At 44.4% G+C, this 26,073-nt stretch overlaps 1 protein-coding gene across 3 annotated transcripts; it reads left to right on the forward strand.

Moving 5' to 3' along the window:
* Window positions 1–110: 110 nt before the first annotated feature.
* PRICKLE4 (prickle planar cell polarity protein 4) lies at window positions 111–25,792 on the forward strand. 3 transcript variants are annotated; one of them, XM_033152693.1, is made up of 8 exons: window positions 111–290; window positions 16,760–16,928; window positions 17,880–17,987; window positions 19,112–19,249; window positions 19,922–20,125; window positions 21,746–21,932; window positions 23,027–23,350; window positions 24,461–25,792. In XM_033152693.1, the coding sequence occupies exons 2-8, from the start codon at window positions 16,776–16,778 to the stop codon at window positions 25,030–25,032; spliced, it is 1,686 nt and encodes a 561-aa protein (XP_033008584.1). In that variant the 5' UTR covers window positions 111–290; window positions 16,760–16,775; the 3' UTR covers window positions 25,033–25,792. The 3 variants fall into 3 exon arrangements, with proteins under 3 accessions (XP_033008584.1, XP_033008582.1, XP_033008583.1); XM_033152691.1 differs by lacking the exon at window positions 111–290 and adding an exon at window positions 820–973; XM_033152692.1 differs by lacking the exon at window positions 111–290 and adding an exon at window positions 13,832–14,304.
* Window positions 25,793–26,073: the final 281 nt, after the last annotated feature.

The following is a 26,073-nucleotide window of genomic DNA, read 5'->3' on the forward strand; positions in this document are numbered from 1 at the left end:
GAGCGGGAGGGGGAGTCCGGACACCCCTCGTTTCCCTGGTTTCGTTTCGCTCCCCGGCATTAAAAGTTCCCAGCGCGCGGCTGAGCCCGGAGGACTCCTGTTGCCAAGGCAGGTGGAGCGCGCGGGGAAAGAGCTCCTCGCCGCCTTCGCCCCAGAAGCGGAGCCGAAGGGAAACGGCAGCGTCGAGGGCGCGACGCGCGGGCGACTGGCTCCTGCAGCTGCGTCCGCCTCTTGCGTTGCCTCAGGAAGGAGCCGAGCCCGGGGGAAATCCAGGGCGGCAACAGCAGCAGGTACCGGTAATGAAGGTGTCCGGGGTGGCTTTCCGCTGAGGAGGCCGGCGGTTTCCTGGGGAGCCACTCTTGGCGCCCCCTCCCTGGAAACTTGGGGGCTGTGGGGAGGGGGAAGCAGCGGGCTGGGCTGCCGGTTTCCTGGTAAAGGAAAGGGACGGGAGACGCCGCCTGTGACCTGAAAGCTTGTTAGTCTTCCTTAGCTGGAGGAGCACCTGCTCTGCTGGCAGAAGGGGCCTGGGGTGTTGGGTCAATCCCTGGCGTCACCAGGTAGGCCTGGGGGAGACACCCTCGTTGATATCCTGGAGAACAGCTGCCGGTCAGTGTAGGCAATACTGAGCTAGAGGAGGCCGTAGTTTGAGGCTGGGCGTGAAGTGGTTCAATCCTGTGCAGGTTTACCAAAGTGCCGAAACAAAGGGGCAATAAGGCTCTGTTAAAAACCAGTGCAGTTGTTGTGACTTGGACAGAGTCTGGGTTGCACACCAGCATCGTGGAGGTTTTGTGTCTGGAGAGAGAGAAAGAAACGGATAGTCTGGGATAAGGGATAATCCTTTTAAAATAAGGGACATCTGCTGGTGTTTATTTTTCCCAGATTGTTGTTGCAAGCTTCAAACTATTTGCAGTAAAGCTGCAACCCTTACATGGGAGCAAGAGCTCCCTTGGAGCTCAATGGAACTTCGACCCTGGTAAGTAAGAATAACCTTTAGATCCTAATTGGTCACAAATATCACATTTCCTTTACTTGGGATTACAGGTTGAATCTTTAGTCCTCTTCTAAATCTTCTGTTGCAAGTGAGTGTGTACCTTGGAGGCAGCCTGTAGAAATGTTTCCTGCCTTGATAGTTACTGAAAACAAAACCAGATGGTGATAATTTGGATGAGAAAGAAATAATTATTCGTTATCCCACATCTGTGGCCAGAAATAAAAATACAAGCAAAATCTTTTCCCTCTTTGTGGCTCCATAGGGCACAAGTTACATCATTAACGTGTGGCTGCACCCATGTCTGTTTCATTGCATATACAGGAACCTGTTGCCAGCTGGAACCTCCTCTAGCATGCGCATGGAGCAAAACTTGTGCATCCACCACATGCATATGCATAAGACCAGTAGAGGACACGTTAGTTAGTGTGACAGCAGCACACAATCTGAAAAATATGACCCAGACCCAGAGTACATTGCTGGGGTACAATTTTTTTAAATAGATGCACACTGTCTGGTTGGTAAATTCGGAATATTGCAGCCTTGGAATACACATAGGGTACATGTGAGTTTCAGTACAGAGGATATACCCATGTAGAATTTGTGCATTTGTGAAATATGCCCCTTTCAAAAGGTGAGCCTTTTATCCCTAAAGCAGCCTTTGCCAACCTTGTGCCCTCCAGATGTTTTGGACTACAACTGTCATCAGTCCTAGGCTGGGAATGATGGACATTGCAGTCCAAAATATATAGAGGGCACTAGATTGGCAAAGGCTGACCTAGAAACTACTTTCTCTCCATTACAGAATTTAAAATGAAATCTGGAAAATATAACGAATAGACTGACAGGTGTATGTAAATGTTAGGTAGTTGTTTTGAGTATGAGTTCTGCTAAGATTTGTGACTACAGTGCTGAGTTTAATTGTATTCAGGTACATTGTGATCTGTCCTAGGCAATCTACATTACTGACAGGTGTATCTGGTGGTGCAGCACTGATTTGTTGTTGTTGTTCAGTCGTTCAGTCGTGCCCGACTCTTCGTGACCCCATGGACCAGAGCACGCCAGGGAACTGATAGGGGACCTGAAATAATGTCAAGCTTGGTGTGTCTGCCAGGTTTTTCTGTATTGCACACAAAACAATTCTGATATTTTAAGAAGTACAGTTAACACTTCCTGTAGGGAAACAAGAGCTGTCAGGGCTTTAGTTAAAGCTTGCCTGAAGCTTTAAAACCTGGAAATCATTTCCTTCAATTCAGGTAAGGGAAGGAAGGCTGGCTCTGCTTACTCCAACTTCCCTTTTAACGGCATTCTGCACATGCTCAGGGGGTGTTCTTTCTCAGATTCGTCACATATTCCCAGAATGGGCCCTGTCAATAAAACAAGTTTAGAGTCTAAACTAGGGTGGGGAACATCAGACCTGGGGGTGAAATGTGCCCCCCCAACCCTCTCTATCTGGCCCTTGTGACTCTGCAGGCCACACACCCTCCCTAAGCTCCCCCAGCCCTTGCTGGCTCTGCTTTGCATCCTCCTTAAGTGTTTTTGTCTGGCAGGACAATGTTCTTGGAAGTATGATCGTGCTGCTTGCTTGCTTGGATGAAGAGCAGAAAGGATTGTATAAATGTTTAATTTGCATTCATTGCTCCACCATCTTTTGCTTCTGGCACCACCTACTACCGGCACCACCCACTACTGGCTTGTGGCTCTTTTGCTGGAAAAGATTCTCCTGGGCATATTGTGTCCCACTGCTTTGGATGCATGGGAGGGATCTACTAATGTATGGGCTACATTACCTATGTCAATTATATTTTAGGGAGATTTCTGTTGGAGAGTGGACTAACATCAGGCTCCTCAGTTAATGCTGTAATGTCGAGGTCAATCCCTTCCCCACAGCCAGATAGTTCCTAACTGAGATTTGTGCTATTATTTGCAGGGGGAGCAGCCAATAAACAATTTCCCCCAGAATTAAAAAAAGTCAGTGCCCAGGCTAAAATTTAACAACCCTAATTCAGAACTATTGAGGCTCCCCCCCCCCCGTAGAATGCTGGTGGAAAGAGGAAGCCCACAATCCACAGCACACGTAATTCCATGTTGGTCACGAGTAACTAAGTAAGACTTACTTCTGAGTAAACCTGTTTAGAATCAGTCTGCATTAACCCTTTTAAATGCTGGAGGCAATCTGTAGGCTGCAGATAGGATGTGTGCATGGAGTTTAAGTGTTCTTCAAAACTCCCTGCAAATTCACCTTCCAAAGGAAAAAGCTCCCATCTAGCCCCCTGGCTGATGTGCTAATTTTCTTCATGCAAGGAGGTTACATGGGAAAGCATTTAAAAAGACAATCCCTTACATGTAGTCATCAGCAGTACAGCCCTAAGAGGATACTACTATATGGTACAGATCAGCCACTAATAGTGCAATCCTAATCATGGGTGGGATCTTGTTCTCTCATTCCATGACTGCAAAGATTTACGTGTGTGCAACAGCTCTTTCCTTCCTCCTCCTGCCATGAGTTCCCCGTCCCCTCCCCAAATCTGTGCTGGAGCGTTAAGGAAACCCCAAGAACAGATTAGGGGGTTAGGCAGAGGAAAAGGAGTGGGTTTCATTGTTGAAGCAGAAATCGTTTTGTTTATGGAGTGCATCAGGTAGCACCACTTTGGATACAATCCCATGCCTATAAGTTCTATTCTGAGTAGACATGGTAATTGTTCCTTCAGACATTGCAATCAACAGTAGCAGGTGTATGATTGTTCACTGTTGGTAATTCACAAAATCAAGATTCAGAGGTTGTTATCACAAGGTAGTTATCCTGAATACTATTTTCCATCCACACAAGCAAATAATTCCAGACTATTCTAGCCATACCCCTTTGCTGTCTACTGAGTACTGTATTCTAAATATCAGTGGTTATGTTTGGGGCACCCAAAGAGATAAAGGTAATGGTAAAGGGACCCCTGACCATCAGGTCCAGTCGTGTCCGACTCTGGGGTTGCGGCGCTCATCTCACTCTATAGGCCGAGGGAGCCGGCGTTTGTCCGCAGACAGCTTCTGGGTCATGTGGCCAGCATGACAAAGCCACTTCTGGTGAACCAGAGCAGCGCACGGAAACGCCATTTACTTTCCCGCTGGAGCGGTCCCTATTTATCTACTTGCACTTTGATGTGCTTTCGAACTGCTAAGTGGGCAGGAGCTGGGACTGAGCAACGGGAGCTCACCCCGTGGCAGGAATTCGAACCACCAACCTTCTGATCAGCAAGCCCTAGACTCTGTGGTTTAACCCACAGCGCCACCTGGGTCCCTTACCCAAACAGATAATCCCACCTTATTTTTTTAGTGAAAAATACAACATGAAAAAGAAGTGAATCCAAAGTTTTTTTGTATTGTTGGGAGTGGTTGCTCTTTGTCAAAATGTTTCATCTGATTTATTGAAGTAGTTTAATAATAGTAATAATTTTATTATTTATACCCCGCCCATCTGGCTGGGTTTCCCCAGCCACTTTGGGCAGCTCACAGCATATATCAGAACATACTAAAACATCAAACATTAAAAACTTCCTGATACAGGGCTGCCTTGAGATGTCCTCTAAGAGTCAGATAGTTGTTTATTTCCTTGACCCCTGAAGTTAGGATCTTCCACAGAGAGGGCACCACTACTGAGAAGGCCCTCTGCCTAGTTCCCTGTAACCTTGCTTCTTGCAGTGAGGGAACCGCCAGAAGGCTCTCGGCACTGGCCCTGTGCCCAGGCTGAACGATGGGGGTGGAGATGCTCATTCAGGTATACTGGGCCGATGCCATTTAGGGTTTTAAAGGTCAGCACCAAAACTTTGAATTGTGCTTGGAAACGCACTGGGAGCCAATGAAGATCCTTTAGGACCAGTGTTACATGGTCCTGTCGGCCACTCCCAGTCACCAGTCTAGCTGCCGCATTCTGGATTATTTCTAGCTTCCGGGTCACCTTCAAAGGTAGCCCCACGTAGATCACATTGCAGTAGTCAAACGGGAGATAACCGGAGCATGTACCACTCTGGTGAGACAGTCTGCCCAGGGACCTGGTCTCTGCAGTACTCTCTGCAGTCCTCTTCACTTCTGTAGCAACAGCAGCAGCAGCAACAGTCCTCCAAGTGGGGGAAACAGCAGTCTCAACAGCTGCCGCCATCACAGCAGCAAGTGTGGGGAAGATGGCAGACCCCCCCCCCCCCAACAGCCAAACCAAACTTATCCCAGGATAACTGGCTGTATAGATAAGAAAGTGCTTTTGAGGTCATTACTGTTATTGTGTTGCAACTTCAAGGTCTAATGGTAATTTTGAATGTCATGTTGCCTTCCCCCTTATCTTGTTTCTTACCCACGGTTTCATTATTATGCTATCCCAGCATAGAGGTGTGTTAGGGTTTGTCTACCCTGCAGCCTCAGCCTCTTCCTGCTAGGTGTGGTGTCAGTTGTGGTTCATCATGCAAAGATTTGCAGCTGTTCCCCAGTTGGCATTCGCTCTGCTTCCCCATCCCAGCTACAATTATTATTTTTTATTTTTTATTGCAGAACATTATTTTTTTCTGATTTATACAAATCTGTTCTATTTGCTTTGGGGAATTTGTTCCTCTTTGAAGAGATACAGTTTGGCATGAGATAAGACCATGCTGATACCACACCCAGGCTGATTACAGCTGTAAACTGAAAACATTGTTTTCAGGATGATGTTTCGGCCGTGGGGGGTGCTGCATGCCACATTGCAGCTCCAAAAGTCAAATGCAGGTCAGGATGGAAATTAACCTTTCCTTTCCACACAGTGGGGGCCAGAAGCACAGCCTTCGATTCATAGCACTAGGTGGGAGTCATGGGGAAACACAGCAGATTGTGAGCATGAGCAGAATTTCCTCTGGTGATGCATTCTGGATGTTTGTGCTGCTAGGGATTGTAGATATAAAATAACACCTGCCGTGTGTTTTGTCCAGGGATACTTTTCACAGTTTTGACTCTTCCATCCCTCCTTCCTTCTGATTCAGTGAATCTAGGTCTTCCCCAGGTACTAAGGATTCATGTGGTGACAATTGTTGTTTTTGCTGCATATGGCTTTGCTGCTCGTCAAGAGAAGACCAATGTTTTTCATCACATTGTGGTCTGGGAGGCAGGTATATCTGTGTATTCTAGTAGGAAGGAATAGTATGATGTACATCAGAGGAGGTTTATTTAGAGTTAGGCTTTCTTATTGGAGGCTACAAAACAGTAAAGTAGAACATTCTTGCCATCAACTCTAGCATGTGAGGGGGCCAGTTTAATTAAATTGTATACAGTCATACCTTGGATCCCGAATGCCTTGCAAGTCGAACGTTTTGGCTCCTGAACGTCGCAAACCCAGAAGTGATTGTTCTACACTTGTTTCATATCACCTCTTACTGGCCTTAACTAAAAATCTCTATGGTGGGCAACCTTTCCTGATAGAGTTTCTCCATCTCCTTGATCAGTTTGGTTGCTATTTTCCGAACCTTTCCAACTATAAAGATGCTTTCTGGGTGAGGTAACCAGAAATGTATACAGTATTTCAAATGCAGTCGCACCATAGATTTGTGCAATAGCTTTTTAAGATAGTGGTTTTCAACCAGTGGGCACTTTGGGTTACCTTGAATGGTGGTCAGGATTGTTCTTACCGGGAATTGTGTCTTGTGTCTTGGAGCAGCACTGCCTCTGCTTGCTGCTCCAATCCTGTTATTCCAGTGTTTCTGATAAGACTTACTTTTGCTAAGTTCATTGTCTTCAGCATTGTTTCCTCTAGCATAGGCTGTCCTGGAAAATCCTATATATGGGTATTAAATTGGTGAAATAGAGGAAAATAACAGAATGGGAAAAACCAGAGATTTATTCAAGAAAATTGGAGATATGAAAGGAACATTTCGTACAAAGATTACCACAATTAAGGACAAAAGTGGAAAGGACCTAACAGAAGCAGAAGACATCAAGAAGAGGTGACAAGAATACACAGAGGAATTATACCAGAAAGATATGGGGGTCTCATACACCCCAGGAAATGTGGTTGCTGACCTTGAGCCAGACATCCTGGAGAGTGAAGTCAAATGGGCCTTAGAAAGCCTTGCTAACAACAAGGCCAGTGGAAGTGATGATATTCCAGCTGAACTATTTAAAATTTTAAAAGAGGATGCTGTTAAGGTGCTGCACTCAATATGCCAGCAAGTTTGGAAAACTCAGCAGTGGCCAGAGGATTGGAGAAGATCAGTCTACATCCCAATCCCAAAGAAGGGCAGTGCCAAAGAATGCTCCAACTACCGCACAATTGCACTCATTTCACACGCTAGCAAGGTTATGCTTAAAATTCTACAAGGCAGGCTTAAGCAGTATGTGGACCGAGAACTCCCAGAAGTGCAAGCTGGATTTCGAAGGGGCAGAGGAACCAGAGACCAAATTGCAAACATGCGCTGGATTATGGAGAAAGCCAGAGAGTTCCAGAAAAACATCTACTTCTGCTTCATTGATTATGCAAAAGCATTTGACTGTGTCGACCACAGCAAACTATGGCAAGTTCTTAAAGAAATGGGAGTGCCGGATCACCTCATTTGCCTCCTGAGAAATCTCTATGTGGGACAAGAAGCTACAGTTAGAACTGGATATGGAACAACTGATTGGTTCAAAATTGGGAAAGGAGTACGACAAGGCTGTATATTGTCTCCCTGCTTATTTAACTTATATGCAGAATACATCATGCGAAAGGCTGGACTGGATGAATCCCCAACCGGAATTAAGATTGCCGGAAAAAATATCAACAACCTCAGATATGCTGATGATACTACCTTGATGGCAGAAAGTGAGGAAGAATTGAAGAACCTTTTAATGAGGGTGAAAGAAGAGAGCGCAAAATATGGTCTGAAGCTCAACATCAAAAAAACTAAGATCATGGCCACTGGTCCCATCACCTCTTGGCAAATAGAAGGGGAAGAAATGGAGGCAGTGAGAGATTTCACTTTCTTGGGTTCCATGATCACTGCAGATGGTGACAGCAGTCACGAAATCAGAAGACGCCTGCTTCTTGGGAGAAAAGCAATGACAAACCTAGACAGCATCTTAAAAAGCAAAGACATCACCTTGCCGACAAAAGTCCGTATAGTTAAAGCTATGGTTTTCCCAGTAGTAATGTACGGAAGTGAGAGCTGGACCATAAAGAAGGCTGATCGCCGTAGAATTGATGCTTTTGAATTATGGTGCTGGAGGAGACTCTTGAGAGTCCCGTGGACTGCAAGAAGATCAAACCTATCCATTCTCAAAGAAATCAGCCCTGAGTACTCACTAGAAGGACAGATCCTGAAGTTGAGGCTCCAGTACTTTGGCCACCTCATGAGAAGAGAAGAATCCCTAGAAAAGACCCTGATGTTGGGAAAGATGGAGGGCACAAGGAGAAGGGGACGACAGAGGATGAGATGGTTGGACAGTGTTCTTGAAGCTACTAACATGAGTTTGGCCAAACTGCGAGAGGCAGTGAAGGATAGGCGTGCCTGGCGTACTCTGGTCCATGGGGTCACGAAGAGTCGGACACTCTATATACTGTTCATATGTTTGTTTGTTTTAATGTCCTTTTGGTGGTGCTGGCTGCTTTGGGTTTTCATTTTGAAAGGAAGATGGGATGTAAAGTGGGAAAAGGAGTAAATTTAGTAAAGGAAGCCATTCTCTTTGAGCTAGTAGGCAGGATGGAATTTACTAATTACCAGGACTGATTACAAAGAATTGTCAACAGCCAACAGCCGGCCTGATTGATTAGTCACATAAAACCATTGAGTTAGAAGCACATGAAAGGATTAATTCTCACGGAAGGATAGCGGCCAGATTAAGCCAGATGGTACCACAGTTTTGTTTATTCTTTCAGCTTCGTGTTGTGGGTTCACAACATTTTTGATGAGTTACACTTTCTCCCCAGCCACCCCTGAATTAAAATTGAAGGCACATTTCACCCTTACATTGCAGAAGATTTATTTTAGATTATACAAGCGACAACCATTCCGTGCAGAGGTTCCGTTCCTGTACCCTGTGTGCATTGGCGTAGCTTGTATAAGTGCCCTCCCCATCCCATTTTGCCCCCATTCTTCCTTCCTCCAGGCCCAACCCATGCGCCTGCGATTACGCATCAATTGGACGCATCTAAAATGGTCGTGCCTGTATAAGAATAAAGGTTATCCGCCCTCAGCAATGTTTCTGTATGAGTTCCTGTTTTAGGCATTACTCTTGACTCGAAGAACAATGATATAGGGCCATCTTCTCTGAGGCTGGATTAATCTGCTATGTGCCTGCATCATGAGTGACTGAATGAGCCAGTTACACCTGATGGCAGAAGCATGGTTGAATCACCATGCCCCAGCACAAGCTGCTTGGAAAAAGACCAGGCCCCGACTTCGTTCCGAGACAGCTCCGGTTTTCCCGGGGGCTGGGAGACCCGCAACCGTGCTGCGGGCTCCGGTGAGCCGCGGGAGGGGCGTTCCGCGGTTTGGGCTCTCCAGCAGGCCCCTTTGTGTCGCCCCATTCTCGAGCCTCCCTTGTAAAAGGGGGGTTCGAGTGAATGGGCAACGGCGCGGGGCTGAGGAGGCTGTCCCCATCCGGGAAAACACAGTGGCGGCCGCCGCTGGCTTTTGAGCGCTCCCGTTCTTCCTCATTTGAACCAAAACAAGAAGAAACCCGTAAGCTGTAAGTACGGGGCTTAATTGGACTATAAAGTTGTTTATTTGGCTTTAGGGGAGAAACTTTAAAGAGGAAGTCCGTTTCTCTCCTGCCTGACAAAAGAATAGTAACATTGACTCTGGCTGTTGCTACTGTTAACTGATACAAAGTTTTTCTTGACTTGGTGGATTTACAAAGTAACCCTAGTTAGGGGGAGAACTAAGAATTTTGAGGTATTCCTTCTGATAGTGGATTATAAGATGAAGAATTTTTGCACTCTGATCAGGGGGAAATGGCGGCTGTAATTTGAGATTGGAAGATGGAAAAGTACTGATCTTTGTTATTTCCTGCCTGCCCTTCTGGTTTCGTTTCTACGATGTCTCCGGACTCAGCAATGACTCCTGGACAAAGAAAAATACTTTTTAAATTAGATCTTTTGCAACAGAATGTCACTGAGATTGGAACTGCTTTTAAGGATTTTGCCAAGGAACTCAGAGAATTAAAAGAAATATTTAGAGAGAGTTCAGTAAGTTTTGCTGAAGAAGAGAAGACGCAACTCCAAAATGAAGAACATCCCTGTCGACGTGAGAGGTCCAGGGAAGGACATTGTGACGTTATAACGGTTTTCTGGGGTGGGAGCCCAGAAATACAGGAACAACAGCTTTGGAAATTACAATTACAATTTGATTTGAAGATTGAACTGGGGATGCTTTCTTTGAAGAGACTAGCAAAGATACTTTGGGACAATGCTCTGGTTTTTTGGCATCAAGAAAAAGGGGACATTCTGATAAATGGTTTTGGAAAAGGTTGTGGGGAGGCCCGGTGGGTGATTGTGATGGAAGGAGAGAAGATGGCGAGAAGAGGGGTAGGGTGAAAAAATGTATACGATTGTTAGGAAGGCTTAACACGGTACCCCGACATCAGAGAGCGAAAATGGATCTGGATTAGAGAAGAAATACTTAGGTTTTTATGTTATAATATTGGTTTAATATTTTATAAGGTATGATTCAGAAGCAATAAAGCAACAGTTTTATGGAACTAAGAAAGGAAAAGGTTATAAGAAATTAAGATTTGTAATATGAGGTGGTATTTTATTACTATTTAGAATTTAAATGATGTATGAGACTGAGTGAAAGAAGAAGAATGATGGTGAATGTAATGTTATAATTAGATAAGTTACTAAAGTAAAATTAGAACTGAAAGCAAGAGAGAGAACGGGGGAAGTCCCCCTCCAATTAGGATTTGGAACAAGATTTAAGTGATAGCTGGAGTGTCTAGGTGTGCAAGGTATGTATTGGTTTTCATTTTATTTTGTTGATGTTGTTTGTAGTGTTTGTTTTTGCTGTTATTGTTATTGTTATTATTTGTTGTTTTTTGGTTGTATTTGTTCTATACATTGTGGAAAATCAATAAATTTCTGTTAAAAAAAAAAGGAAAAAGACCAGGCCCCAGCAATAAATAATACAGACAGGAAACTGATAACCTCTTGGGTGGGTACTTGGGTCTCTCGAGACCCCTTGTTTTGACTGATTTATTTCCCACAGCATCTCTTTCTCTCATCACCATAGCACACAGTTTTCAGAATGCCTGTTTTTAATGAGTGCTACTAAAGCTTTCTAGCTTTATGGTGCTGCTGGAGACCATCTGAGCCATAAGCAAAGCAGGTAGTGCAGATGTCATTGCCACTTCTGAGCAGGTGGAAGGTGGGAAAGCTTGGGTTTTTCCATTGCTCAGTTGACCTACTTTGTCATGAGAGAATGGATGGGGTGTGCTTAAAACAGGTGTAATAATTCATCACATATGTGACCCGCTGAATCCCAGTCCAGTGCTGGCTGAGCTCCAGTCCAGTAAAGCATCCTTTGTTAAGTATCCTGTCATGGGGCGTTATGATAGGGATGGTCCTCCCAGCTAGGGATTATCCACTAATGGTGTTCTAGGACTATTAGAGATTTATTATTTCCCCTTCCAGCTATTTAAATACCATAAACTATGGTGGGGGAAAGCACAAGCTGTTTAAAATTGTTCTTTTAATTTGTATTTTTGCTTTTGGACCCATGATGGTATTTATAGGTGAGGACCCAGGGTAGCAAGGCTGATCTTGCCCGTATGTTATGATTACAGTGTGCAAGCTGTTTCAAGTGTGGATCCCCCTTGCTCACGACATGGACTCTCTTCACACAATGACAGTGATCCACCTGGCAACCTGTTCTACGCATTACAGATGCTGCGTAAAAAAAAGCTGTCAACTGAAAGTTGTCTCAAGTGGCTGCCATGTGACAATTGTGCTAAGTCAACAGTTGCCTTCGTGTTTTGTGGGTGGTCAAGGTGTATGGAGCTTTTAGTTTTGATTCAAGGCCCCATCCTGCAGAAATCTACTTGCAGAGAGAATGTGCTGTAGTGTGCTGAATTCATAACTGAAAAAGCTTTGAAGCAAAACAGATGTAGGGAGATACTAAGTGAGGTTTTTATTCTATTCAAATCTCTCAACAATTTGCTGTACAAGATTGCATCTCTTGAATCCCTGTTGAATATGCATTTTGTGGTGCAAGGTTCCTCTCACCTGCATGATTACACCACCTTCTTTGCATGATAATGCCCTCCTGGTGAAATCAAGCTGGGCTTCGTTTTTACATGTTAAAATGTACTGGACTTGGAGAGAGATGTGATATACAGCTAGACAAACCTTAACATGGTTATTTCTTGGAATCCAGAGAAAGAGCAGTCAGTCTCCCATGCCTTTTATTCCTTAGCTAGCACTTTAAAGATTAACAACTGTATTATGACGTAATTTGTGTGTTTTTTCATCAGGTGAATGAAGTGTAATCCTAAATTAGCAAGTAGAGGGGTGATGTAGAGGAGTGAGATCAGAGGGAAATTAAACACAAAAAGAACAGACACTGGAAATTACCTGAATGCAAAATTCATAGGGTCATCAGTCAACAAAGCACTATTGGTGATGCTGGCATTGGTAAACTAGTTAACAAAAGCAGTGTGGTGATAAACCCCCAGTCTTGATTACAGCCACAGCTGATAGAATTTAATTGTCTGATAAAATGTATTTTCAGTGGTTTCCTGTTGAAGTTTCCCTTCCCTTCAAAGTTCCTTTATTCAATATGGCCATCTTAGAAAGTGCCCTGGTGGGATTACATTTTAGGCTTTTGCTTTGTGCAGTCTGGTGGAGCAGACTGTGGTTCACAAAACAAATCTACTGTAATAGATATGTTGGTCTTTATGGTGCCACAAGACTGTTGTTTTTTCTACAACAGACTTTGGCTGTGAATATGTCATAAATCTAAAACATATTCCCTGTCCCCAAGAATCCTGGGAACTGTAGCTTAAGGGTCTGCAGTTGTAGCTCTGGTGGGGCAAACAGTTCCCAGGATTGTTTAGGGGATGTGTGTATACGCAGCCTAACATGACTATCCTTCTGGAAACTCCTCATAAGTTATCTGTGCTACTACTGCATTCTGGGAAGTAAGGTGCTGGGAACCAGCAAAATCTGAACTTTTTGTTTTCCCTCCTGTTTGCTAGCTAATTTGCTGAGTTAATTATTGACCCAAGTGCACAGCAGCATAACCTGAACTCTCTGCACTAATTACGTTGGAAGAGGCAGCTCTGAGCCAAAGACAGGCATGTGTGGCTAGACCTGAGAGAAATAACAGCCTGCTTATTAGGCCAAGGGATTTCAGTTTGAGGCTGAAGTTGAAAGTTTCCAGCTTGGATCTTCCGTTCTCTAAGCTGCAGTTTGCTCCTTCCGGTGCCTAGTTGCTTATGCCCAGTGTGCTTCTGTGAATGGTGTTAAAAAGGGCGAGAGTAATGGTATAACGGGACTGTAAAGGTGAATTTGTGCAAAGTTGTTTTCAGTCTTATGGGAGCTAACAAAAGAGGTCAGGGAATATTTTTATTAAAGTACAAAGCACTTGGGATGTATGTGAGTGTGAGTGTGAGTGTGTGTGTGTGTTATACTTTCTAGAACCCCTCTGAGTGTGGCTCAGTGAAATGTCCCTTAAACAACCTTCTGCATAAAACAAGTCCTCCAGAAGTTTGTTGCCTACAGTTTCCATCCTTCTTGACCATTGGTCATGCTGGTCGGGGCTGATGAGAATTGGGAGTCCAACATTCATCTGGAGGGCAGCACGCTGTGGAAGGCTGTATTTACAGTATATCAGACAGAACTCCTGTGTGTCTGCCTCTCTGACTGGCAAGGAATTTTGTGCTAGTTAGACAGAAGGAGCTTTCACATCCCTGCATGCTGAAACAGTATCCTTGTTGTTGTATATGATCTTGTCACCTCCTTCCACTCTTTTTCTAAAAGCATAGCTGCTGATCATTCATCATGTCTCTGTTGCATCTAACCCTTCCCCAGCCCCCATCCAGAATCATCTCTTTTCTCTCTCTCCTTCATTTGGAGCTGGGACAGGAAATCTAGCTGGAGAGTGTCAGACTCTGGGAAGACATCCAAGCAATCACAGCAGTTGAACTGAGCCATCAAACTGCAATCTCTCTTTTGTTTTGGAAACAGATACACGGGGAGGAAGGAAATGAGCAAGTTCTGGAAAAGAGAACTGGGAGATGAGTCCACTTCTTTCCATGGTGTAACCATTAACCAGGAAAGCTACCCAGTGTAAGCCCCCAGTGCCCCAAGCTTCAGGGAATGATTAACACTGCAGGTTTGTAAGGGTGTGGAGGGGAAAAATATTTCTTCTCTCCCCCCCCACACACAGAGGGGAAGAATAGATTACAGCTCATCCTAATGCCCGAAGTCAAAGTGTGTCTGTCTCCCGAAAATGAATTTATGGGCAGCAGCAACATACTTGGCTTGCAATTATGGCAGCACTAGAGAAAATTTGTGGATTTATACAGCAGAGTTAGCTCTGACTCACACAACCTTTTTGAGCAGATTCCATGGCAGCCTCATCTGAATTAGCACAGTCACAGTGTTGATAGGTTTGCTACACACCCAGATGCCAGCATACATATCAGCGACTGTATAACATTTTGCACACAATGGTAATGGATTATGCTGGTGATCTGGGCATGTGCCAAGCATATGAAGGCAACCAGTCACAACACGAACATTAAAAGTGTGTTGAATGAAATTTCTATCCTGCCTCTCAAATCCCTGAGGAGGCTTAAAGACCAAATAAAAATAATTGCAGCAAATTGGCAGTATTGAAACCCTAAAGTAGCAAAAATAAAACCACAGCTAACTTTCCAAAGGCTTGCCTAAAATGGCAGGCAAAGCATGAGGCCTAGTGAACACAAACAACAAATGTTCCTGGACTTTACCATTTCAGACTGCAGGCGGGGGATGCCGGAGAGACAAGTTCCAGCTTAGCCTTCTCTCACATCCCAACCCCCAAAACAGAAAACCATTCAACCATCCAATCTCCCTTCCACAATCTGAAGTGGTACAGGTCTGAAGAAGTGTGCATGCACACGAAAGCTCATACCAAGAACAAACTTAGTTGGTCTCTAATGTGCTACTGGAAGGAATTTTTTAATTTTTAATTTTGTTTTGACTATGGCAGACCAACACGGCTACCTACCTGTAACTAGGTCTGCTACAGTTTTGCATTTCATTGGTTGCTTGTGTAAACTATTTGGCTTTACATCAAGGTGGTAGGGGAGAGAAGGTTTTAACCCTTATCACAAAGAAAAGCTATCGAGGTTTGATCCAAACTTTCAGCAGTTTTTAACACCCTTTTTTCTTTTAAAAAAATTCTTTAAAAAATTTTTTTGGCTTGGATTACAAAGGTAAATACAGAATCTCTGTTTTCCACTTCTGAGGGTCCTTTCTCAGAAAAACAGAACCCTTATATTTTGATGTAACAGTGCCATCTAGAGTGTCTGGGGTTTCAAACTAAGATGGCAGATGGAAAAGAAGACAGGGGCTTCTGCACCTTGTAACAGTTGGGGAAAACTGACAAGCCACCTCTGCTGGAATTCTGTCTTCTACACAACTGTTAAAGTTCACCTAGTCTCCCTCTTCAGAACCCCTGTGAGGAATCCCTAAATGGACCAATATCCTGGGTTTTATTTCCAATGCAGTACATCTTTCTAGTGAAATGCCTTTCATACAACATCTCAGCTGGGCTACACAGGCTAGTTGTTCTGTAATGGAAGTTCAGAACTATTAAGAAAATGGAACCAGCATCTCACTAACTTTCTGATTGGCTACTTATACCAATGACATCAGAGACCCATAACTTCTTTCTCTGTTGGTTCACACCAGTGGTTGCTTGTGAGAATGGAGGCATAGGCAGTTGGGTCTTTGCTAGTGGCCACCACCACTCCAGAGTCCATCCCCACCATGTCACAGCGGCTTCATCCCACTCCATCGCCATCTCAACAAATGTAACAGAACTACTGCAAGAAAGATGCTGCTGCCTCTGCCCAGTCCTGTCACAATTCACTGCTGGCTCATACTGCATTCTTTCTAAGGAAATAGGTCTCAACTTTCTATAAATGTGTGAAGTATTTTCTTACTTACCTTTTCTCCTTGGAGCTACCCAAAGACTAAAGATGCTCTGTAGGGACTTGCACTCTTTCTCTGAACATGTTTTCTGCATCTTTTTTTAGCATTCATCTCAGGGTCCCAATACTACTCAAGTAGATAAAACCCAAGACACTGCTTAAGAAGGTAAAATGTAGCTAGGTCATATTGGTCTTTTTCTTTTGAAAATCTCTGTGCGATTTGTTGCCTTCATCCCCCCCCCCCCCGTGAGCATTCTTACAGCACACATGACTAAGTCCATCAGGTGATACAAAAATGACAGTAGCACCTGAACTCTAACCCCTTGCTAGTTATGGAAGCAAATGTCCAAAATATTGTGCAGCACTTGGGAGGATCCCGGTTCCAGGAGCCCATGCAACACAGTGTTCTTCTGGATATAGCAATATTTTGGCTGTGCTCTTATTTGTACTGCATTTGTACTCTGCCAAGATCTTATTGTACACCAAATGATCCTGCTATAGTTTTAATGTTCCTAAAGTTCTCTGTGATGCTTCCCATTGAACAAATGAATGACCGAGATGCTCGCAATTATTGGTGACTTTGCTATGTGCATTTGGGGAGTCTATCCAAGAGGGGCCCAGTCACTTGACACAGGCACTTTTTTCCAGCACTTCTGTTCTGCTGATGTCTCAACCAAGCCCTACTTGGTCCCAGAGAGAGAAGGCTCCATGCGGTGGAACACTGGCATACCTACTACCTGCTTCATCTTCAGACAGTGATTCTGGCTGCGCCCTGGAAGATTACTCGGGGCCTATCACGGAAATTCCCCCAGCAGAGGTAAGGCAGAACTTGATGATATATTTACGGTATGTGGAAGACTGTCCTAAATGTTGCAATAGTTTTTCTTGGAATTTCATGGCAAGTTTGCCTTTTCTCCATTTTCATCACTTCTAATTGCTGGCAATGGCAAGGCTGCTGTTGATTATTTTACTTCCCTCTGGGTTTAGAAACCAAAAGCACCCAGGGCAATTCCAGACAACCTTTTTTAAATTGAGCATTCATCTTGATTTGTTTGCAGGTAGATTAGACAATGTTGTCTATTTAATGAGCAAATTCCTTCTTATATGTCTGTGGGTAGGTTAGATGACATTGCATCAAAACAAGTTGTTCCACACTTTCCACTGCCTTTCCTCATCACTTCCCTTGTTGCTAAAAGTCCATTCTTTTGGTTAGGTTGTTTTGTTGCACAAAACTCCCAATCAACTGTAATTGTGCAATCTGAATTTGATGGTATGTGATTCAGCTCCACCCCAAAACAGCAGCAGCCTGGAAGTGCCCCCAGATCTGTTCCATCAGTGCTGTGGCATGCCCTACCTTTTCTGGGTTCTGATTCCATGGAAAGAAGAAGAGTTGTGGGTAGGGCAGTGAAAAACAGCAGAGCAAATTGGGCTGTGTATTGCTGCTTGCCCAAGTACAGATGCAGCAGTGAAAGGTTAGCTTTTGAGAAACACAGCCTTTTCGGGGATAGGTTTCTATGCTGTAAATGCATGCTAATGCAGACAAATGCTAAGCAGCTCTCCTCTCCTTATTCTGCCAGTTCCTTTTCACTAGTCCTTCAGCAGGAAACCCAGTTCCATTGGGCTTTACCCTTTCCCACGGGAAACATCTCAGATCTCCAGCCAACTCTGCCAGGGGGAGGGTTGTGAGGGAAGACAGCGGCATTGTTCCCCAAACTCATAGGGAAAACACAACTCCATCTCTGCTTCTCAGTCTTGTTTGCTTTTGCAGGTGTCACCAAACTTTGACTCTCACTCATCAGATGCATTCCCTGCTGCCACCCAGAACCAGCTCCGCATCAAAACTCTCCTTCAGCAGCTGCCCCCGCAAGACTGCGATGTAAGATTCTTGGACCTCCCATCCTGTCTTCATTAGGCAATCTTGCCTTGGTTGGAAAAACTGATTAAAACTCTACTCTTTTCCAGACCACAAATAGTTGGGTACTCGTTTTATGCACTAATAAATGTTAACACAGCCAGTGCCTCTATAAAAGTTGTTTGGGACAGATTTGTGCTCTTATTTATAGTCTTGGAACCACACTGTAATTCTAATTAAAGTCTAACCACACAGCTTCATAGTTATTCTATGGAAGTACTGCAAAAGAAGCCCTTTTATAAATGAAGGTAAAAGTGTAACATTGGTTCAGTTCAATTCTTCTACATTCATATCCTTCCCCTAATGGAATAAGACAGGTAAAGGGTGCTACTGGGGAGGAAGAACAGGAAACAAAGATTTACTTACTTAGTCCTTGATGTTTGTTCCCAAAATTCAGCACTCAGAAATTTAGAGACTCTGTACTTGTTTCTGCACTTGCTGATCCCCTTGGGTAATATACACATTCCCATCACAAATTCTTTGTTGCCTCAAAAGTTTTGTAGCTCTAATGACATACTAGGACCAGTGAGACAGAGTTTGCTATAAATACTGTACTAATGGAAGGCTTTATAAGACACACCAATTAGGAAGCTAGACAGAACAGCTACAGGAAACTCCAGACTCCACCTGTCAGAGTCTGCTGCCACCTAGTGACTGGACCATACAGTGACACTGTCCACACAAATAAGTTCTTCTTGCACCGTTTGAAAGACTGGCTCAATTAAACCCAATAGTGCAATGCCTTTGTTCTTTAAAAATCTTAGTGTAGAGATGTATGCGATGGCCAAAAACATTCCAGGGCACTAAGGAAAGTCAATTAGCCAGCAGTCGTATTCAACATACTTGTTAGAAGTAAGTCCCATTGAGCACAGTGGAGCTTGCTAAATAGACACGTGCAACATTGCATGTGTTAAGAGTTGGGTGACAGTTGTTTACAGTATCAGGATTTACTATTAGAAATAATGTAGAATTTATTTGATGTCCAGTTCTTCTGAAATCAGTTGTGGATTATTTGATAGCAGCTGTCTGCCTGAAGAAAATCTGAATGCTCTTTTGGGTCTTGACACAATCTTCTGCTTTTATTTAAGGCAAGATATTGCCCATCCATTGGTGAGGAGGAAAGGGAGCGGCTACGGATATTTGCTTCACAGCGACGGCAGGAATCCCTGGGACAGGGAGTCACATGCCTGGTGCCCCCCACAACTCACGGGTGCTTTTGTAAAAAGGTGAGTCATCCTTTCCTTAAAACTGGACACTAGTGTTCTCATGACTCTGAGATGCCCGAATCTAAGATCTGGGTTTGCTTTCCCCTGGCTAAGCATAAGAACTGGAGAAGATTGACACTACACACATTTTCTACGGATTGCCATTTCCTCCAGTTGAGCTTTAAAGAGTGGGTTTTGGTGGGGAAAGGTCCAAAGCTGTAAGCTGCCCAGAAATGCTGTATACCACCCAGAGTGGCTGAGGAAACCCAGCCGGATGGGTGGGGTATAATAATAATAATAATAATAATAATAATAATAATAATAATAATTAGTATTATTATTACTACTAAGCAAGGGGGGGGGACTCTTGGATGCAGAGCTTTAAAGTGTGGACTGTGCCAGAAAGGTAACTGTGGATAAGCCTTTTATTATGTATTGGTTTTCACTAATGTCAGGAACCTTGGGAGCCTGTTGTGAGGCAGAAAGACACAATATTTAACAAAAAAGCTTTTCCACAAAAAATCATTGAAACAGAAGTTGATTTCCCTCCCCCTCCTCCAAAGGCTACTAAGAGGGTATCACATGTCCATGAAGATCACAACCTGGGTTGTGGGTAGCCAGCAATATTGTATTGCAGGAAGAGCAGATAACTATGCACCATAGATAAAAAGGTCCTTTCTGCTTGATTTACAGTGTGGCAAGAGGTTGATCAGAGGTGAAAAGGGTGTGTATGCACCTAAGCTGGGAGACCAGAGCTACTGGCATCTTGCCTGTTTTGTTTGTCACACCTGCCACCAGCCCCTAGTAGATCTCATCTACTTCCAGCGAGATGGGAAGATTTATTGTGGCCGGCACCATGCAGAATTCTTCCGCCCACGCTGTGCTTCATGTGATCAAGTAGGTATACGCATATAAAAACACTTGGGGTCTTGTGCCAATTCCTAATCTCTGCTTGAAACTATTGATGGTCTTAATCTACCACCTTCAATCTGGTTAGGACTTGCAATGAAAGATGGAAAACTTCATAGGGATTGGAAATTTCTTTCCAGAGATCAGCAGTCACCTTATTTATAATCTCTACCTATCCACAATGAGGTGGTTATTTGCTGTCTCCAAAAGACCAGTTAAGTCCAGTCAAATGTGACTATGGGGTAGTAGCGCTCATCTCGCTTTAGGGCAAGGGAACTGACGCTTGTCCAGTTTTCCAGGTCATGTGGCCAGCATGGCTAAACGGGACGCTGTGACAAGTGCCAGAGCACACGGAAACGCTGTTTACCTTCCCGCCACATCGATACCCATTTATCTACTTGCACTGGTGTGGTTTCGAACTGCTAGGTTGGCAGGAGCTGGGACAGAGCAACAAGAGCTAACTCAGTCATGGGGATTCGAACTGCTAATCTTCCAATTGGCAAGCCCAAGAGGCTCAGTGGTTTAGACCACAGTGCCACCCATATCCCTTTTACCTTTCTCTGTGGTGAGAAGCATCAGTTAAAATGGTGTTATATTGTAAGCAGGGAGATGAGGTTTGTAGTTACACAGGGGAATGAAGCTTATTCCACCTTGTGTGTTCTTTGACTACCCCATGGAGGCCTCCAGATAGCATGGAGGAGCCCTCACAAATTTAATCTGAAAAGTGCTATAGTGGTTATCTTATAGCAGGCCCCTGCTAAAGGCACAAAACTTATTTCCGTGCTAAGTATATACAGGCATACCTTGGAGATATTGTGGGTCAGTTCCAGACCACCATAATAAAGCAAGACACGCCTTTTTTGGGTTTCCCAGTGCATATAAATGTTATATTTACACTATACTGCAGTCATATTAAGCCTGGTCCCCCTGGCTACGGGTGTAGGAGGGGGAAAACCCAGATCCAGCTCTAGCCAACTCCATTGCTGTGGACAGAACAGGGGCAGCGGTGGTGCAGGGCTTCCTTCCACAGGAAGTGGCTGGGTTGCCTGCAGCTGCACCTGCGTCTTTGTAAGAAGCAGTATCTGCAAAGTGTAACAAAGCGAAGCGCAACAAAACTAGGTCTGTGTGTATATACTAGGCTTGAGGCTAGTGCTATGCATTTCCACAAAAATAATAATACCCAAGTTTGAAAATCTGGTCCGTTTTTATGAGAGCTGGTGTTTAAATGTCTGTAGTTATGAAGATAAGTTAGAAATTGCGTGGGCTGGATTTGGTGAAACCTTCAAGCCTTAAATTCCAGTAGCCAGGAAATAAGTGTTACAGCACAGTTCCCATCAAGGGGGAAATCAAAATAAAACAATGCGTGAATATGATGTTTCCACAATGTGTTCAGTCCAGAGAAATTTCTTTTGGGACAGAGTATGTACAGTCTTGCTTTTAGGTACAATAAATGTGCTGCCAATTTTGCTGAATGTAGTAAAAACTTTGGTGCAGAAAGCTTTATTTTCTTGGCCTACAATTACAAAAGTACCTCAGAGAATTAGGAGCCAGAAAGCACCCCTCAGTACACTGCATGCTTGATATCTGGCCTTCTCTTTGCCTCTTTAGCTGATCTTCACCTCGGAGTGCATGGAGGCAGAAGGCATGCGCTGGCATGAAGAGCACTTTTGCTGCCTCGAGTGTGACTTGCCCCTGGGGGCACGGCGCTATGTCATGAAGGGTGGCCAGCCCTGCTGCTGTGCTTGCTTTGAGAGTCTGTACGCAGATGTCTGCCAAGCCTGTGGAGAGATCATTGGTAGGTGCTGAGCATTCCTGTGGTCTTGCATAGAATGCAGTAATGTCCGGCTGGTCATTGACAGATGTACCTTTTCTGTTGTAACTGCAGTCCTATACTGAGTAATATCCAATGAACTCGATAACCTGTTGCTCACGTAATACAAAGCTAAACCATGCCTTTGCATGAAGCTGCCAGTCAGGATATCACAGTTGCTTTGCTCTCCCCTCTAGTCCTGCTGCGTACTGAGTCATGGTTTGACTTACCATGCTTTTCACACATAACCTGGTGGTTTGTCTCACTCCAGCCAAACCACAAATCATAACAAACCTTGGTTATGGCTCATGGTTTGTCTGAAATGTAACAAACCATAAACCCAGGTTCAGATCCAAATAATGGATCGGCTCACAACAGTAGAACTGGAGAAGGAACAAAGTGGCTGTGATATCCTCTCTAGGGGCCCACAAGCCTGCACAATGACTAAGCTATAGCCTGTTACTGTAGCATGCAAGATGAGCCGATGGATCTTCTGAGTAAGGTATTTCACTGCACTATTATTCTCCATGCATTTCACTAATCGCAAGCCTTCTAAAATAGTGGCCACATTTGCAGTAATTGGTTTAATCATACATAGTATGATTTTAGAAAGCTTCCCCCTTGGTATAAGCATTTAAAGCAATCTTATAATAATCAGACAGATTCTAAACCTTTCAGTTAATATTATTCACAAAATTGGTAAATGTAAAAGCCTTACAAAAATCCAGTCACACACCCCTCTTCAAACTGGAGGCAAACTGGTAAATGAAGAAGAAACATCAGTATGACTCTGTAGCACCATTGACACTACAACTCTCTTTGTGAACAAGCAACTAGATGGTAAAAGTTTAGCTTGTATAATGCAGGGGCTCCTGGTGGAGAATGTCATATGAACCACAGGCAGGCTGGGTGAAGTGGCCAAATTAATTTTCAGCCTGTATTACTTCCTCATTTGGGGTCTGAAACATACCTGGACATTTCCCCTGTGTGTGAGAGGACACATCAGCAATAAATGCAAACAAAATTCTGCATTAACATTGCCTATAGTTAAGCTAGTGTGCTTTGTTCTGCTCTTGCAGGTGTCGACAGTGAGCAAGCCACCCTCCAAGGCCAGCACTGGCACGCCAAATCCTGCTGCTTCTGCTGCAGCATTTGCAAAAAAGCACTGCAAGGCCAGCTGGTCACTACTCACAATGGGCTTCTCTTCTGCTCTGAGGCCTGCAGCTTAGAGAAGGAATCGGCCTTGTCTTCCACTGGCTCAGATTCCTCAGACTCTGCTTTCATCTCTGTTCCATCCCCTGACTCAACACCCATCTCTAGAATTAGATACAGCAGCCCAGGCTGCTCCTCTGCAGCTGCAAGAACCAACCCTAAAGCCTGTGAAGAAACAGCAGATTCAAATGGTAAGATGTCTGTGGTGATCAGCCTTCAGCAGCAGGGATGATGATATAGGCATCTTTGAGCCAAACCAATAGAAGGTTCCCCAGTCCTACCTTATTCTACTCCTAGTGTTGATTCCAGATTTTTTTTTAAATGGTGGTGGGTCTCTTGAGTAACTTACTCTCAGTTAGCTGCCCGCACTGAGTGGGCTTCCTGCTGTAACCACAGCACATCTGCTTGCAAAGAGGCCCAATCCACACCATTGCACAGAAGGAAGGGGCAAGAGAGGCCTGCTTGCTCCTCCCTGCTCTTGTCAAGGCTCAACAGGTGACCACACAGCAAAGAGGCCACAGGGCTCAGCCCCGACGAGATTTGGGCTTCACTAGGTGCCAGATTCTGATTCCAGATAGCATCTCCGTCTGATGACAGAAAAGGTTGATGTTTATGCTTCTACATGTCTGTTCCTCATGTTAAGATTATCTACAATGGAGAAGGGGAGCCTTATGCCCACTATATCAGGGTTTGTTTTTTTGGCTGCCCTCAGCAACATTGACACACCCACCCTGCCAGCCTTCCCAAAGCTGGGTAAGCAAGGTGCTGGGCTTTGAGAAGGCGGCATGAGGGTTCTGACAGGGTCCTAGCGTCCTTGTACCTCTTTCCCAAAGCAGTTGTGTGTAAACGTTTGGCTTGCTCCCACTCCCTCTTGATGACAAGACAGTTTGCAGCCTTCAGGTCCCGTGTCAAAGTACTCTTGCGCCCCCCTTGGACTGCCCTTCTCTAGATGTTGCTGGACTGCAACTCATCCTATCTTCCTTGACTATTTTGTCAGCTGGGTGGGGGCCAACAGCTGGAGAAGCCACACAGCCTCCCCCACCCTTGCCTTATAGACTTAGTTCAGCAGTCGGGAGTTTAGGGTCATCATACCCTACAGAAGTCATACAGGTGACTTCTGTGTTTTCGGACCCAAGACCCACTATTAAAGCAAACATGTATTTGGGGATCCATTTCTTAATACTTTACCATATATTTGCATAGCAGTGCTGCTGCTCCTGTTGCAACCCACCTTGAATTAAGGCATGACCCACCAGTTGAAGACCAGTGCTGTAATATATGCTTGTTCTTCTTATTACCAGCAATGGAAACACTTCACACATCTGGGGATTCATCACTGTGTCCTGAGCTCAGGACACAGGAAGAAGCAAGCGCTATTTTCCGGAACAGAATAGTCTCCCAGCAGTTTGATAAATTTGAACTTCTGGCTGATTCTCCTCAAGCAGAACAGGGAACCTCTAGCCCCTCTAGGCTAGAGGTAGTTCACAGCACTGTCAGTTTGATGGAGAAGCAACTGCTAGGCTCCACTTTCCCACGAACACCTCAGCAGCAAGTTGGAGGCGATCCCTTTAGGGGCAGCATCTCCGAAGCCCCAAATGCATCAGTGTGGATCAGGGACTTCTCGCAAATGCCACCCGAGGACAGCACGGGCAAGCAGGAAGCTGTGGTGGAACAAGACGACGCTTGGTGCCCTACTTGCTCATCCTCTTCAGATTCTGACTCTGAGCCAGATGGCTTCTTTTTCGGAAAGCCCATCCCAAAGCCTGGGGCCAGACGCATTGTTCTACCTGATATGGAGCAAGAGACACTTGGCAAAGGAATAGGGTGGGCAGCCAGAGCACGTTCAAGCAACAAACACTGCAGTATATGTTAGTTTGTGCTGGTGGGGAGGAGGGAGAAGAGAAAGAGAATGTAGTTCTCAGATACCTGAAAAGTGTTGGGGGCGGGGAGGCAGAAATAGTGTCACAAGCAGACATCTTATGTAGCAATGTGGTTGATGGATGTGTGTGCTGAAAAGTGAAAAAATCATCTCCCTACAAGTGCGAAGCTGAGGAAGAACTGCAAATAAGCCGACTTGAGTGAGAAGCAAGACTTTCACATATACAGAGGTTTGCATTGCCAGTTTGGTCACATTGTGCATTTTCAGAGGCTTTAGAACTGGCATTTTCCTCCTCAAAGGTCTGCAGATCCCCCTTCCCCTTTTTTCCTAGTTACATGGGGAAGAAACATGTAAAGATCAGTTTAATTCAGCAGAGCCCTGTGGGCAGGACACACTCAGCTTCTAAACTCTCTACTACAGCATGAATACTTAAAGAAGCTCACTGGCCAGCACGTGCTGTGTTGTAGAGCATGTGAAACAAGGCTGTACCCCTTTGTTCACCAACTGCACGCATTTTGCACAAGTTCCAAGATCCTCCTTGCTCCCTACCAGCTCATCCTTCCAGTTTCTGTATTTTCAAAAGGTGCAGCGTGAAGAATAAATAGGTTAACCCTGCCTTAATCATTGAATGCTTGACTTGGCAACTGTAAGCAGGATGCTAAAAAAAAAAAAGTTATACAATTTTATCTATAGTTATCTGAACAGTGATAGTTCAGGGAAGCCACACTCAGCAAATAAAGGCAGCTCCAAGAAATGTGTTGTCTCCATCAGTCATTTTTATTTAAAAAGATGTTAAGTTCTCAGGAAACAAATCAAAAAAGCATTTCACAAGAGTTTTGTGGGTGGGGGACTACTGAAGCTTATGCACTGGCAGGAATCCTCCATTTTTTTCTCTGCCTATAATAGGAGAGCCTAGGTTAAAGAGAGATCTAAAAAATGCAAAATTAGCTATCCTACTTGGAAATCGTGATGCAAGATTAAAGGGCAAGCCTTTCCAATAACTAACCCTAACAGCCAAAACCAGCTTACCACCCC

The sequence above is a fragment of the Lacerta agilis genome, chromosome 6 (assembly GCF_009819535.1).
Source record: "Lacerta agilis isolate rLacAgi1 chromosome 6, rLacAgi1.pri, whole genome shotgun sequence".
Lineage (NCBI taxonomy): Eukaryota > Metazoa > Chordata > Lepidosauria > Squamata > Lacertidae > Lacerta > Lacerta agilis.

Coding starts and splice junctions, on each gene's coding strand:
- PRICKLE4 (XM_033152691.1), top strand. Junction 19,250..19,921: donor ACGGGTGCTTTTGTAAAAAG/GTGAGTCATCCT, acceptor CTTGATTTACAG/TGTGGCAAGAGGTTGATCAG. Junction 23,351..24,460: donor AGAAACAGCAGATTCAAATG/GTAAGATGTCTG, acceptor TCTTATTACCAG/CAATGGAAACACTTCACACA.